General features: G+C 32.2%; 2 protein-coding genes across 2 annotated transcripts; both read right to left on the minus strand.

Moving 5' to 3' along the window:
- Positions 1-3,336: 3,336 nt before the first annotated feature.
- LOC150032537 (uncharacterized) lies at positions 3,337-4,176 on the minus strand. The gene has a single exon (XM_090306934.1). It carries the CDS (start codon positions 4,174-4,176, stop codon positions 3,337-3,339), a length of 840 nt encoding a protein of 279 aa, XP_090163060.1.
- Positions 4,177-12,374: 8,198 nt separating this feature from the next.
- Positions 12,375-15,235, minus strand: LOC120090602 (Toll-Interleukin-Resistance (TIR) domain family protein). Its single transcript, XM_039048323.2, has 3 exons — positions 14,774-15,235; positions 13,376-13,521; positions 12,375-12,545 (listed from the first exon to the last, which is right to left on the minus strand). Exons 1-3 carry the CDS (start codon positions 15,125-15,127, stop codon positions 12,479-12,481), a joined length of 567 nt encoding a protein of 188 aa, XP_038904251.2. The 5' UTR covers positions 15,128-15,235; the 3' UTR covers positions 12,375-12,478.
- Positions 15,236-16,337: the final 1,102 nt, after the last annotated feature.

Below are 16,337 nucleotides of genomic sequence, written 5' to 3' on the forward strand. Positions count from 1 at the left end.
TTTTCAAGGTGTTGGTAATCTTATTGGATGATCAGTTCAATCGCCAATGACTTGATCACCAAGCACTATTTGAGAAAAGATAATATCAATTTTCATTTAGCTAATCTGATGAAATTCATAGGCCTTGCATCCTAAAATGGGATGGTGAAGTAACTAAGAATTTTAAAAAAAACAATAATTATGATTTGTGTTTATAATCTGTTTTGAATAACTTGTGTTAGAAAATCATTTCAAATTAAGGAGGTTCAAATGATCCGATAATCTGAACAACTCGACCTATCTAACCCAAAATGTAAGAATTGGGTAAGGTAATTTTTTTTTTTTTTAGTTGGGTTAAATTTTTTCTATTTTTGTTGGGTAGGGTTGGGTCGCAGGTTGGCTAAAACAAAAAAATTGGTTGACCCAACTCAACCCAAATTACATACATACATATATATATATATATATCGTTTGATTACTTTTAATTGATTAATTTTTGAATTTTTAATATTTTTCTTTTAGAATTATTACGATGTTTTTCTTTGTTTTAAAGTTTGTAATAAATATCATAGATATTTGAATTTTATGATATTTAAGTTATAGACATGTGTTGTAGATAAATTAACATATTTTTAATTAAAAACAAAAAAATTATAACCCAATAACCCAACCCAACCCAACTCAAATTTTAAGGGTTGAGTCGAAGAGTTTATTAGGGTCTTTTGGGTTGCTAACCCAACCAACCCAAATTTTCGAGTCGATCCGAAAATAACCTTTAACTCAACCCAACCCAATCTATGTATACTTTTCTTTTAAATAGGTCCTATGAGTTCGAAGTGTGAGTTTACTTATTACTAATTTCATAGATTACATTTGACTCAAAGTTTTCAAAATTTCCTTCTACTAAACTTCTTGAACCATTTTTTTTCCATAAAAAATATTGTTTTATATATTCAATAACAAATGAATCAGGTAAAGATGACAATGACTTCCTACCAAAACCTTGTCCATCTTTTGTTTTAACTTGATAATAAAATTCTTGTTGAATGGAAACGCTTTGGCAATGATGGCAAATGATTTCTTATGTTTGTAGCCATTCCATTTGTTCTTATAAAAATCCCCAAGTTGTTTAAGCTATCTAGTGCCCTGCCAATCTAGGTAGAAAGCTGCTTTCTACAAATTATATTACGTAACAATCATTTCCATGTAACCATACTTTCCTTTTTATTCAATCCTTTAAGCCATTCATTTTTTTTTTTCCATTTTGAAAGTTCATACATTTGTTTGGTTTGAAAAGAAGAATGAAAAAGAACATTGAGGAATCATTTGAGAGTTGAATAATGAGTTGAATATGTTGGGGATGATGCCCAAAACTCTCATGTCCTTTAGTTTGTAAACATAGTTTTTAAACAAACACTTGTGATGTATAATATATAATATTTTCTTCACCTGTTGTCTATGAACATTGGATGTTTTATTTGCTTTACCACAAACCAATAAACTAAAATCCTTGGTTGACATTTGTAACTTAAGTATGTATGTGGAGACATACAAATGGATCATGTCTTAAGTGATAACCAAAATGGTCTGTAGTATATGGATAAAGGAGGGAAACATTATCCTGGTAACGCTACGGATGCGGCCCGCTTTGTAGAATAGGTACAAGTGTTATGACTTGCTACAAATGGTCTGATCCTGATCATTCATGTGGGGACATGCGAGCGAGGGCATCCTATACAAAGAGTTTGTATAATACATGACGGCGAAGTGTTAACGTCTCGTTATATAACGCCATTCATGACAGAGAATTCACTTCACTAGGATGACCATAGGTAACATGACCTCAATCCTGAATGAATTGGGAACTTCTGCCTTTAAGGGTGGTCCTTTGATTTGCATGGGTGCGAGTGGCCACATCACCGACTCAAACCTACCACTTTGGGGATTCGTCTGATTTGGGAGCTGGGAACTCAGCTACACAAGATGGAATTCACTCATTCCCCGAAGTAGGGGTAAGTAGATAGATTGCTCCCTTAAGGGCTGATTCCGGGGGTTGAACGATATGGCGCCACACATCTTCTCATGGCTTGAGAGGTGTCCACACATAGTAGGACTATGTTGTATTGTTCATTAGAGGGAACAGTGGTACTTAAGGAGTTAGATGTAACTACAGGGGCAAAACAGTAGATTGGCCCAGCTGTACTTACGAGCATTTTTTAAGGGTTATCGTACTATTGATTGGTTATATCTGATGGACACAAAAATATATTTATGGTAAGAAGAGATCAGCTGTCAGTCTTTAGTGGAATGCCTTGTAGTTTACGGATAGTGGATCTCGTGGCTAAAGAGTTTAGTTAGCTATTCATGTACCGTTGGAGCTTCGAGCTAAAGGTTCATAAGGTCCCCTTGGTAGCTCAATGGATTCAAGTTGAGAATAATTTTTTGGGTCAGTTTGAGTGTTCAAATTGACAAGAGGAAGTTCGATTATATATGATATGATTGAACTGGTTAATTATATATAATATGATTGACATTATGTATGAGATACATTAATTAGATGAAAATGATATAAATATGATTGTTGTTCTAACTAATGATAGGGAAATGAGAAAAATGGGAAATGTGTGAATTTCATTCTAGAAAACTCCATACAAATACATATCTTGAATCTAAAAATAGATTTCACAATGTTAGCAACTAATCCCACTAACTCCACAAGAATAGAAACTTAGACTTGGCTATAACTAAATATAACTTTAACTATTTCCTAGAAACTAGAAATTGATTATTCCAACTCAAAAACTAATTTGCAGTTTTGAGTTACTAACATTCTCCTCCTAAATCAAATATTGCAAACACCTAACTTGCTCCTAAGAGCTTGAAAACGACTCACACAAAACCCAGGTTCAACAAGTGATCATCCACCTTGTTGTACCATGCCCTAGGAGCTTTCTTCAACCCATAGAGAGCCTTCTTCAACAAATTAACCTTCTACACTTATCCTAGTATGATGAATTCGTTTACTTGCTCAACATAGATCTCTTCTTCTAACACTCCATTTAGGAATGCTGACTTCACATCTCGCTGATATACCTTCCATCCATGTTGGGCTGACACAGCAAGTAGCAATCTGATTGTATCCATTCTTGCAATTGGTGCAAAAGTCTCAGAAAAATAAATTCCTCAGACTTGTGCATACCCTTTTTGATGAAAATGGCCCAACCTCTTGTGCCATAACTCAGTGTCATTTACTTGAAACTTGAAGGCTATCTGTTCCTTCTCGAGTGGATTTAACGAGAAGCTCTTGTGCTGCATCTTTATTTTGAACAACTCATTCCCATTGGAATCAGAAATGAGTCACTTTCCTTCTTCAAACAACACTTTGAATCCCTTCTCTACTAATTGACCAATGTTTAACAAGTTTTTATCAGTTTCAGGGACAAACAACACTTCAGTAATCAACTTGGTTCCAACACAACTCTCTATTGACACTGTGCCCTTCCTCTTTACTTCTAGATATTCACTATTTCCTATCTTCACCCTTGACTTGAATGACTTGTCAAGGTCCTTGAACAACTCTTTGTCACTTGTCATATGATTGGTACACCCACTATCAACCAACCAACTATCACATTGAGTGACTGATGAGAAACAAGTAGCCACAAAGAGTTGATCTTCTTCTTGTTGTACTATAACATGTGCTCCTCCTTGCCGTTGAGTTTTTGCTTCCTTACAAAATCGTTCAATGTGCCCCAATAAATGACATCTTCTACACTTCACATCTGGCCTTCTCCAGCATCTGAAATGTGGATGATTCTGCTTCCCATAGTGCTTGCATGTACTACCAGCATCTTTTGCAGCAGACTCTGAGCTACTACTGCCACTTCTCTTCTTCTCTCTTCCACCTTCTCCCTGCTGCACTCTAGCTTTCAATGCACCCTCAATGCTTCTTTCTTGTCTTATCAACCTCCTCTGCTCTTGTGCTTGCAAAGCACTAACCACTTCTATCACCTTGAGTTTTGAGAGGTCTTTAGTATTTTCTAATGAAGCAATGGTTGCTTCAGATCTTTCAGGTACTGAAACTAGAATCTTCTGAACCAATCTATTGTCAGATAAATTGGTTCCTAATGCTCTTTCCTTGTTAGCAATCCCAATCAACTTATCTGAGTACTCTTTATTGGACTCAGAATTCTTCATTTGCATTCTCTCGAATTCTCGCACAAGTTCAACACTTTCATGCCTTTAATACTCTCATCACCTTCATACTCACTTTTGAGGAACTCCCAGATCTCCTTTTCCGACTTCAAGGCCATAATTCTGTTGAATATGGCGGGAGACACAACTGCATATAGGAAAGCTCGAGCTTTTGCCTTCCTAGTGACCCTCTTCTTATGAGTCTTGATCTGATGTATTGTTGGGTTATCAGGAAGTGGAGAAATCTCATAGCCTTGCTTAATTGCTTCCCAATAGTCACAACCCTCCATGTAGGCTTGCATTCTGATAACCCATGCCTTTTAGTTTTCACCTTCAAACACAGGTGGAGCCAATGAAGAAAGACTGTTTGATCCTAATTCCATCTCTAACAACTCTCACAGGTGTATCACTTAGTTTCTCTCATAGATATTTGACTGATTCTCACTCACAGATTCCTTAAGAATTGAGGGATCTGATACCAGTGTTGTTCTAACTAACGAGAGGGAAATGAGAAAAATGGGAAGTGTGTGAATTTCATTCTAGAAAACTCCATATAAATACATATCCTGAATCTAAAAATAGATTCCACAATGTTAGCAACTAATCCCATTAACTCCACAAGAATAGGAACTTAGACTTGACTACAACTAAAAAAAACTTCAACTATTTCCTAGAAACTAGGAATTGACTAGACCAACTCAAAAACTAATTTGCAGTTTTGAGTTACTAACAATTGAGTTACCAAGAGAACCTTATGGACTTGTAGCCTGAAGCTTCAACGCTATGTGAATAATTGACTAAAATTTTTAATCATGATATCCACCATCTGTTAACTGTCGTGCACTCCACTAAAGATCGATAGCTACACTCTTCGCACTACAAATATATTTCTATATCTATTGGATATAACCCTTCATATATCACCTGTAAGTACAGCTGGGTTAATTTACCCTTTTTCTCCTGTAGTTACATCTAACTCCTTAAGTACTACTGATTCCTCTAATGAACAATACATCATAGTCCTACTATGAGTGAACACTTCTCAGGCCATGAGAAAGTGTGTGGCGCCACATCGTTGAAGCCCCGAAATTAACTCTTAAAGAAGCAATCTATCTACTTACCCCTGTGAATTTCATCTTGTGTAGCTGAGTTCCCAGCTCCCCGATCAGATGAATCCCCAAAGTGGTAGGTTTGAGTCGGCAATCTGGCCACTCGCACCCATGCAAATCAAAGGATTGCCCTCATAGACAGGATAAGGTTTCCCTCTTTATCCATATACTACAGACCGTTTAGGTTATCACTTAAGGCATGATCTACTTGTATGTCTCCACATACATGCTTAAGTTACAACAATAACCAGGGATCTTAGTTTACTAGTTTGTGGTTAATGCAACTAAAATATCCCATATTTCATAGACAACAGTGAAGAAAATATCTCATATTATTACATCATAAGTGTTTGTTCATACATGTGTTTACAAACTACAGGACCCCTATGAGATTTAGGGTATCAACCCCAACAATTTGTTCTTTATTAAAGGAAACTAGTTCCTAGCAACAACTTAAGGCTAGAGACATGATTGCGGGTTGGGATAGGACAAGTCATCTTGACAATTGCAGTTGGCACCTTATAGTTATTTTTAATTCAAAATTTATATTGTTGGACAATGTATTTTTTGTTCCTCATTTTAAGAGGAATTTAATTTATGTATCTAGCTTATTGGAACATTTATATAACATATCATTCGCTCATGATAAAGCATTTATTTCAAAAAATTATATTGATATTTGTTCAGCAATAAATGAAAATAACTTATACGTACTAAGGTCATTAGTGTAAAAATACTCCATAATGTTGAAATGCTCAACACTGCAGCAACACGAAATAAAAGACTAAACGTTTCTTCAAAAGAAAATGTCCATCTTTGGCATCTAAGATGGGTCATATAAATCTCAATAGGATTGAGAGGTTGGTCAAGAGTGGACTTCTACAAAAGTTAGAAGAAAATTATTTACCTGTATGTGAATCTTGTCTAGAATGAAAAATGACAAAACAACCTTTTACGGAAAAATGTTATAGAGCCAAAGAGCCCTTAAAACACGTACATTCAGACCCTTGTGGTCCGACGAATGTTAAGGCAAGAAGAGGGTATGAATACTTCGTAACTTTTATAAATGATTATTCTAGATATGAGTATGTTTACCTAATGCAACATAAGTTTGATACACTTGAAAAGTTCAAGGAGTACAAGGTTGAAGTTAAGAATTTTTTAGGTAAAAATATAAAAATACTTCAATTAGATAAAGGTGGAGAGTATTCAAACATATGATTCCATAATTACTTGATAGAACATGGGATCACGTCTCAACTTTCAACACCTGTTACACCTCAACAAAATGGTGTATTAGAGTAGAGAAATGGTTGTCGAGTCTTTTCTTTCTTTCGACTCTTTTAGGTCACTGAGTCTTTCGATTCTTTCTTTTTCTCTTTTTTGCCAAAAATTAAAAAACCAAAATTTGACCTGTCTGGTTCTCATCAAAAGATGAGCACTCTTATAACCCTTCTAGGCTATATAAATTTATCTATGAGAGGACTAGAGAAGTATGAATTTTTTTACATACCTTGAAAAGCAGAAAAGACAGGTTGCATTGAGCAATCGACGTTACAAATTTTCCCTTTCTAGAGGTAGCCAGTTGTTAAAAATAAAACAACTTTTATTCGCTTTCCTTTATTTGTTTTCTAGGAATTTTTTTTAGACTAACTTTTTTTTTTTTAGCTTTTCCTTTCTTTTCTTTTTCTTTTCTTTTCATTTTTGTAGGAACAAACAAAATGAAAGAAAAGAAAAATTTTGAAGCAAGAAGAAAATTTCTACCACCACCCATTACACGAAACCAGGAGAGTTTTATGTGCCCTTCTTTTAGTCTTCTAGCTTATATCACGTTTTAAAAAATATTGAGGACAATGTTTATTTTTAAGTTGGGGGTGGGAAACATTACATGTTTGTGGCATTTTATTAGGGTTGTATAAAAACGAGCCTTACAGATTCTTGGTCTATGATATACCAATTTTTTCTCTATGATATACAAATGCATGTCTGGAACCCTGAAGCACCTGAGCTCGGGTTATTTGGATTTTGTAATCTTGATTAGATACATCTTGATGAGGCTCTTATGCATGTCGATGGCATATTTTTTATTCTCTGAAAAACAATATCATGATCTTTACATTTTTTTAAATGACTCATTTTTGCATTAATGCATGTTCATTCATTCAAGAATCTCATTCACTTTGTTTTTTTTTTTTTTTATGCATCATTTGATTCATACAATCTTTCGATGTTTTTATCAATGAAACTTTGATGAGCATTCTTTCAAGTAATGATACAATAAAATTTTAGACTCTTAAAATCCTTTCTAACAAAATTTTGAAACTCAATTTTTCAAAGAAACTTTATTTTCCTTTTAATTTTATAAAAAAATTGAATACTTTGCTTTTTAGACTTATTTAGAATCTAAAACTCTTAGAAACGTCATATCTACTTAATTTTCTTTGTTATCTCGATAGGACAACCTTTGGTCTATAAACAACCATCTTGTTAGAGTAGCAAGTCTAGACAAAGAGGAATAAAAAGAGCCTAGTGTATAAAAAAAATTGCTAGTATATAAAAAATAAAGAGCTACCTCCTAGTGTATAACCTTCACTAACGTGTGTGTGTGCATGGATAGAGGTAAAAAGAGCTACCTCCATCATGTCTAGTTAGGGCCCCTGAGAAAAGAGCAATCGATTCCCTATGGTATGAGTATGAAAGCTACCACTCTCGATAAAAGAAATGCCAATTATATTTTATGTGCATGAGTTTAAAAAGGCACCCTTATGTTAGAATTTCTCTCTCTAATGTAAGTTAGGTATATCCTAGACCAATAACTGAGTCAGTGTAGGACGAAGAGGAATTGAGAGTTGGATATCGCCTTTCTACTAGTTTTGGCCTTTAAATAAACTAAACTGAGTAGACCTTTCTTTTATGACTTTACAAGAAAAAGACGTTTTCTTTTCAAAAATAGGTTTCAACTCTTTGTTAGAAAAATTTTAAAATTCTAAATGCCCATTTGTATCATCAATTCCTTGTTTGTTGAAAAGAAAGATGTGAATCGATTTTTTTTGTAGATAAAAATGAACATATAAACATTTCGAATGACTTCTTTGAATGAATGCACAATGAATGTTCATATTTCTATTGACTGTGTGCATATTTCTAATTTTGATTTGCTAGGGACAACCAAGAGTTAAGTTCGGGGTGTTTTGATAGGTCTTTAAGAGAGATATATTTTCTACTTTAATTCCCTCAAAATTGTGTTGTTTGCTTGCTTTTAATGCTCATTTTGTAGGTAAAACAGTCCCGGAAGCTATTAGGAGTCATTTCGAGAAATTGGGCTAAAAAGGATAAAAAAAAATAACCAAGAAGTCAATCAAGTTGAAGAGAATCAGAGTAATTACCAAAATTCCATTAGACCCAGCCTCATAACCCTCCCAGAAGTGTCGAACAATGCTTGAAGACAGAAAGCATCCATCTGCTGCAAAATAGGGTAGTGTTGCAATGCTCCCAACAATGTTGCAACGCTCTGGAGTTTGATGGGACTGTCTGCACGTACGCGCGCGCCTTGCACAACCCAGTGTCAAGACCCTAGCCCAACGCTTTTTTTTTTTCTTACGATTTAGCGTTGCAACACTATCCTCAGCACATCGATGCAACATCTGCAACTATAAAACATTTTCTTTCATTTTTAGTGAAAAAGAGGCAAAATTCTTCATGGAGTCCGGAGTTTCTCTCCTCACCAGTTCAACTCCTTGGTAACTTTGTCTCTAATTAGTTAGATTTTTATTTCTTTCTTTGATTGTAAACATTGTAATGGATTTTTTCATAGATTTTTCTATAGATTTATGAAGTAATTGCTCAATCTTATTTCTAGGGTTTCAAGAATTCTTGCAATCTTCTTGAGTTTTCTGCTTTTCTTTATAAATTGCGTTAAGAAATTATGGATTCTTGAATCGGTTTTAAGTTCCAAAAACATTTTTAGGGATTTTTGTCTTTTAAGCATGTTAAGCCAAGACTTTTAGTTTTGCTATAATCTTGATTGCTATGATGTATTTATGTATAAGAATGTCTAGCTAAGGTCTACCAAGTGGCAATGGTTGATTTTGTATTTGATGGCTATTCCTAGAATACATAAATTGCTAGATTCAAGGATAAATTCGGTTAATTGGATATGGCTATCTTGACATTAATGGACACAATTGAATTCTCGAACTTAATGCATATGTTTTATATTCTATGCAGACGCTATCGAACCCAATAGAACTAGAGGCATATAGGTTTATTAGGGTTAGGCCTTTCAAATTTTAATCAATAGTTAGAACGCTTTCTTGATTAGATTTCACTAGCTATCTGCCTTTGTAGAGGTTAGCCTAGTCGAGTCAAGCGAGTAGTTTTGTGCATAATTGGTTTGCATGACTAATTTGTAGAAATCAATGATAGGGATTGTATTGAATGTCTAACTTGAACTAGAAAAAAGATTGAACCACTTTTGTTTACAATTATCTTTTATCCTTTGATTTTCAAGTATGTTTCTTGCTTTATCAAAATCTCATCTTTATTGCTTTCATAGTTGAACTTAGCTTAAGAAAAGATTAAACAAGCCTTCTCTGTGGATCGACTCCGTACTTGCCGCTTATGCTACTTGTTGGTATAAGATATAGATTTTGGTGATTTATAAATATTTTTGTTTTGGTGAGAGTCGAACTAATGACATTGATTCGAGTGTGAACAAAATGGCGTCGTTGTCGAGGAAAAGACTAAACCATTTAATCTATTTCTTAGTTAAATTAAACTTGTAAACTTTAAAAACATCAAAAAAAAAAAATTCTTTCTTTGAATCACTTGTTTTAATATGGCGGATTTGAATATCTTTTATGCTCTTCTTTCGAGACAAGCAACTCAACGTAAGGAAGAACAATAGGTAAGAGAAATAAATGAACTTAAAAATCAAGTTTTTCAACTAACCTCTCTTGTTCAAGATTTGGCTATCAGGCAAACATATGTTTCGCATGGTCCTGTATGCAAATGTTATCCTTCTTGGGAGATATCTAGTCAAACACCAATGTCGATACATGCCTCTTCCTCCAATATTCAGGTACTTATCTAGAAGAATTAGTTAAGGAGTTTTCTAACAATTATTGTGAGATTGTGTAGGAATCCTCTCTCAGTCAGCAAGAATCCCCTAATTTCCAACAAGATAGCTTTAGTTTTGCAACTGAAGTTAAAACTAAATTTAGTAACTTGAGTAACCTCATTGCTCAGATTACTGAATCAGTAGGGAGACTAGAAGAGTCTAGGGATCATCAATCTTCTAGTAATATCGAACCCTACAGTAAAGTTGCTACATCGACCATATGCTGAGCAGCTAATTCCTCGAAGTATAGGTCAAGGTAAGACTTTGGACTTTATTATGTGTGAACTTGATAATTCTTCTTTTTAGTGTGTGTAGGAACCTATTGAGTCTCACCTAAGGACTCAAACCCCAATGCTCGTTGAGGAAGAGTCTCTACCTCGACTTGAACATCTAGGGGCTTACACTGGAAAGTCGTTCAGAGCCTTCCATTGTCTAATGGAGAAGGGATTTACTCCCTGTCGTACCAAAAATAAGTCGGTAAGGTAGAATATGAGTTCGAGCCTCATATTGAGGAGTCACAGGTAATTGAGTTTGAGGTTGTTAAACTTCATTCTCTTCTTCCCTTTGGCATCTCATATATTTTTTTTTTATTACTACTCACATTATCCTTACAAGTTAAAGTCTATTATCGAGTCTTTTCTTTCTTTTGACTCTTTTGGGTCACTTGAGTCTTTCAATTCGTTCTTTTTCTCTTTTTTGCCAAAAATTTTAAAATCAAAATTCGACTTGTCTGGTTCTCATTTCAAATCGGTTCGGTTCAGTCAACTTTGTTTGGTTTAGTTTAGTCAGTTTGGTTAAGTTTGGTGTAATTGCTAAATTAATTCTATTGTTTAGGTTCATGAGATTCAACATAGGTTTTTTTTTTTCGTCTCTATTTTCAGATCTTTATCTTTGTTTCAAAAATCGATCGTTCATGGGTTTTATTTTCTGATCTCCACATAGATCTCTGTTTTTAGCTAAAAAATTCAAGGGTTTTTATATCTTTATATAGGTCTCTTTTTTCATTCCAGAATTTTGTGATCCTATTTCCAGCCTAGACGTTCTCTATGTTTTAGTTCTTTATGGATTTTTGTTTCCCGCCCAGATCTACTGTGATTTGATTCAGAAGTTTGTTTCTACTACCTTGAGTTTGAGGGAGACTATTGTCATATCTATGTCTTAATTTATGTTTTCTGCATATATTTAGACTATAGATTAGGAAATTTGTTACCATCTTTTTGTATAAATTCCCTACGTAAATCTCAAATCAATATACAAAAAATATTTAATCTAATATCACGGACAATGTTGAAGACAATATTTGAGCTAGTTTAGTCATTTTGATATCGAGAGTGATTACGGGTAGGGAATGAAGTCTAGAGATTCATCGTCATAGCGAGAGCAAGAATAGGAATGAAAGCAAGAGTGAGTGCTGATTGAATACAGGACTAGACTTCCTTTCATAACCTTTTTTTTTTTTATCTCTTTTTGTTATTTTCAATTCTTATTACATATTTGTTGGATTGAAATGATACACTTGTTGAAAATCGAAAGAACTTTATCACTTTTGCAATCAAGTTTTCAACTTGTGTTGAGAATCCTACATTAGAAAAACCAAGGGGACTTGCACTCTTTATAAGATAGATGGATTACTCCTCTTATTGCCAATTGGTTTTGAGATGGAACCCCCATACTATCTAATAGTCCCATATCAACTTGTGTTGACTATTGATATTAAATTCATGAATAATAATCAAATACTTTTTTAACATTGTGAATTTGTTTGTTTTAATTTTCAAATCTATGAGCCACATTGAATCAAATTGTAAATCATCGAGGACCAAAAATGGACCCAATAAATTTTTTTAATGCAAAGTTCAATTTCAAAGACAAAATATTAAGTAACCAAATAAGGTATGCATATAACGTTAAGCATGAATGAAGACTTTTTTTTTCTTTTTTATATTATTAATATTAAAGAATTACATGATCAATACATTATTATACATTTTTCATTGTGAGAGGGGAAATAATTAATATTCAACGATGTATAAAAGAATAAGAAACTGTTAGATGTTGCCCTAACTTTGTCATCCTTTCAGTCCATTTCAATCAAACTCCTTATGACCATATTTGAAGCCTTCGTGACAACTTCTGGTAAGGTCCTAAGCAAATAATCAAAAAAATTAATTAGAAGGGAAAAAAAATATTTTGCTATAATTATGAAACAAAAATATATCCCTACTTTATTCTTTGATTCATTAAGATGCTCTATTTTATTCTATTCACAAATATTTGTGTTATTTTTAATTCTATCATTTCAATTTAAAATTTTATAATTTGTTCATTCAGTGTTTTTCTTTTTTAAAAATCAAGTTTTCATTTCAGAAACAGCTAAATGTTACTTCTAGGGTTAAGATCTTTACAACTAGAGCATCATCATGTACTAACTCCACTTAATACCTAAACATTAATTTTAGTTATTAGTTTATTTTTATTTTAAAAAAATAATAATTTCTATTAGCATTTTCTTTATACGTTTTGGAGATATATTTTGCATGAAAATATTATTATTATATAACCAATTTGGATAAAAACTAACTTTAACATTTAGTGGAAGATTTATTAAAAGAACTGAGAGTAAATTTGAATAATTTAAAATACATAGATGAAAATAAAATAAATCTGAGTACATAAACTAAAATAATGTTTTTAACCTTTTAAAATGCAACATGGGATATTGAAAAAGTTGCTATCTAAGCAGTTACAAGGATTTTATAAGAAAATTTTAATATACTATAAAAACTAAATTAGATGTTGAGTAATTGTTTTAAATGATAAAATTGTTAAAAATATTTTTTAATATAGTAAAATTTTATCTATATATTTAAAAATAATCCTTAAATTTTTTAAAATTTAAAGACGAAAAAGGAATATATATATATATATATAAGAGATAAATTTTATATGTAGATATATTTATTTTGTATCTTACTCTTTTGAGGAATTAAATTTGAGTCCGTCAAACCGTTTAGCTTCTTCGAGAGCCCAATTGAACCTCTTCAGCTCATCAATTTCATAATCATGATTATCCTCTATGCGAAGTTGAGATGCTTTTATATCGCAATAGATGGGAATGACCTATTAAAGAATGAAAAATTAAATAAATAACAAAATTACATTTCTATATTTTGAGAATAGCTTTTCACTTTTTATAAGAATAATGTAATAGCAATTTTTTCCCTTAATTTTAATATACTTTTAAAAGTTTTATTGAAATTCTAGATTTGTTTTTGTTTTCCTCTCCTCTTTTTTGAATTGGCTAAGATTTGAAAGCTATAAATACAAATCCAAACTATTTTTATAGACTTGAATTTTGAAGATAGACGGAAAAAAAAAATTAAAGTCATTCTTAAATGGAAGTTGAAACCCTTATTCATAAAAATTCTCTATCCACAACGGTGCGATAATCAGGGTTTTTAAAGAGTAATACATGTCTCGAACTAAAATAAAAGGTAAGATAGTCTAATTTGATAATCATATGAATTTGAATTTTCGATTTTGAAAATTAAGCTTATAAATCTTATGGTTTGAATTTGACACAATGCAAATATTCTTAAAAAAAATTAAAGACCATGGTAAGGAAATTAGAGGAAAAAAACATAAATATTAAAACAGAAAAAACAAATAAAATTATTATCAAACTTGGTTTTTTAAAAAAAAAAAATTCCTATGTAGAATTTTTTTAAATGTTTATTCAAAATGATGAAATTTTTTGTAAAGAATGTGAGAAAAGAAAAGCAGTTTCTAAAGCCCAACGGGCGGGCAAGACCTAGATTTTTAAAATTCTATATTTTCTTCTCGTACTTAAATTAAACCTTTGCTAATACATGAAAGAAAAAAAAATCTACAGATATGTATTTATATAAAATAGAAATCAAACTTTAAAAATTTTTATATAACCTCTAAGCTCTTTTGCATTCAATGATGTAATTTTTTTTTTTTCCGAAAACAAATCACTTTTTTAAGTTTCATTTTAAAAGGAAAATTATTTTAAATGTCAAAACTGCTAAAATATTTATAAAATATAACAAAATTTTAAAATCTACCACTCATTTCAAATATCACTAATAAAAGTCTATCAATGTCATAAATTATGAAATTTTGCTATATTTTATAAATATTTACATTCATTTTTCTATATTAGAAAACAATTTTTTTTTCTTTACCCATAAACAAAATATAGGTGGATTTCTAACGAACATGTAAATTAAATTAAGGAAAAAATCAATTTAGTTTAGAGGTATAAATTTATATATTTTATAAAAATGATGATAGATTGAATTGAAACCATAAACTATCCGACGATACTAAAAAAGAAATAATAATATACCTTCTTGTTGGACTCCATGATCATAGCCAACTCATGAAGGCAAAAATAAGACTCACAATAACGAGGAGAAAACACAGCAACACCAACTTTACACTGTCTGATGGCGCCATGAATTTCATCAAACAGCTTCTCTCCAGGCTTCAAATTCTTGTAGTCCAGAAACGGCCGCAGGTTCACCCGAACCAGCCGATCGTACAGCAACGCGGCCACCGTCTTCTTCGTGTCGACACCTCTATGGTTTATGAACACATCACAAGGCTTCACAATAATACTCTTCATCTCCTTCTTCCCAAGATGAGCTAGAAACTGCCTCGGCGTAATGTTTGCGACACCGGCGCCCACCACACGATTCATAATCGGAGTTGTTGATTTTCTTGAGAAAGGAAAGATCAGAAGAATTTTTTTTTTTTCCCAGTCTTGGGGGAGAATTAGTGAGGTTTTTATATATGTAATTTGTAAAGGGAGATTTTGAATGAGACAAAGAAAATGGTTGGAGAAGGAGAATAAGACATTTGATTTGAAAATCAAAGGGGGAAATATTTTGGATTTGAGTTGACAGGAATTCTTTTGTTTTCTTCTTCTTTTTCTTTTTTATTTTTCCAAAAGCGCCAAAAGGAATGAAAGGAAAAGAGTAAAATGAAACCTTTGACTCAGCAATATGTATGGAACCACTGTTCGTAATGTTGGCTTTAAAATATGAAAATTTTAAAACAGTGGCCTTTACCTTTGTGCACGTAATACCATCTGTCCTTTTCTCAAAATCAACTTTTAAAAATCTTACTAATTCCATTCAACCTAAAAAACAAAAAAAATACTCTTAATCATGTTTATTTTGAAAATACCTCTAACCTTTTAGAAGTTGCATAGATACGCTCGACCTCTGATTAAAAATTGTTTTTATTGGTTTGTTCACCTACACTACATCACCTCTCTCTTCTATTCTTCTATTTTTCTTAGTTTTTATCTTTGGTTTAAAATTATAATTTTAAATAAACACGAGGAGTTCTCTCTGTGTAGCATGCCCCAATATAAACATAAAAAATTTCTTTACCAATTTCTTTGAAATTTTCTTGTATTGAAAAAGAACTAATTTGAAAATAATTCATAGAGATACTCTCATTTTCCACAATTTGTACAAATTCTTATACCTAATTTTCTCAACCAAAGAGAACCCAAAATTTTAAGTTGAAGTATAAAATCTGAAAAACCCAACAAAGTCCTGAAATCAAAATTTCCCTCAAAACACACCAAAACGATGAATCGCTAAATAAAAAGTGGCTGAAAAAAGAATATAATCTTGGATCATTTAGTGAACCCTTCTAATTTGACCATTACTAGACTAATTTGAACGGTAAAAAAAGATCAACAAAATCTTTATCGGTATAAATTTGAAATTGCATATGGTTTCTTTTCTTTCCTCTCCCACTGTTTGTCTTCAAAATTATGACATAAATTTTCAACGTGTCTCTCTTTTTTTATATCAAACCCAAATATACTAACTCTCATCCAACCTACTATTGTACAAATTTGTTAAAATATTTAAATCCTTACGGTCTCTTGATGG

This window comes from Benincasa hispida, chromosome 11 (genome assembly GCF_027475165.1).
Source record: "Benincasa hispida cultivar pf3 chromosome 11, pf3_genome.v1.1, whole genome shotgun sequence".
Classification (NCBI taxonomy): domain Eukaryota; kingdom Viridiplantae; phylum Streptophyta; class Magnoliopsida; order Cucurbitales; family Cucurbitaceae; genus Benincasa; species Benincasa hispida.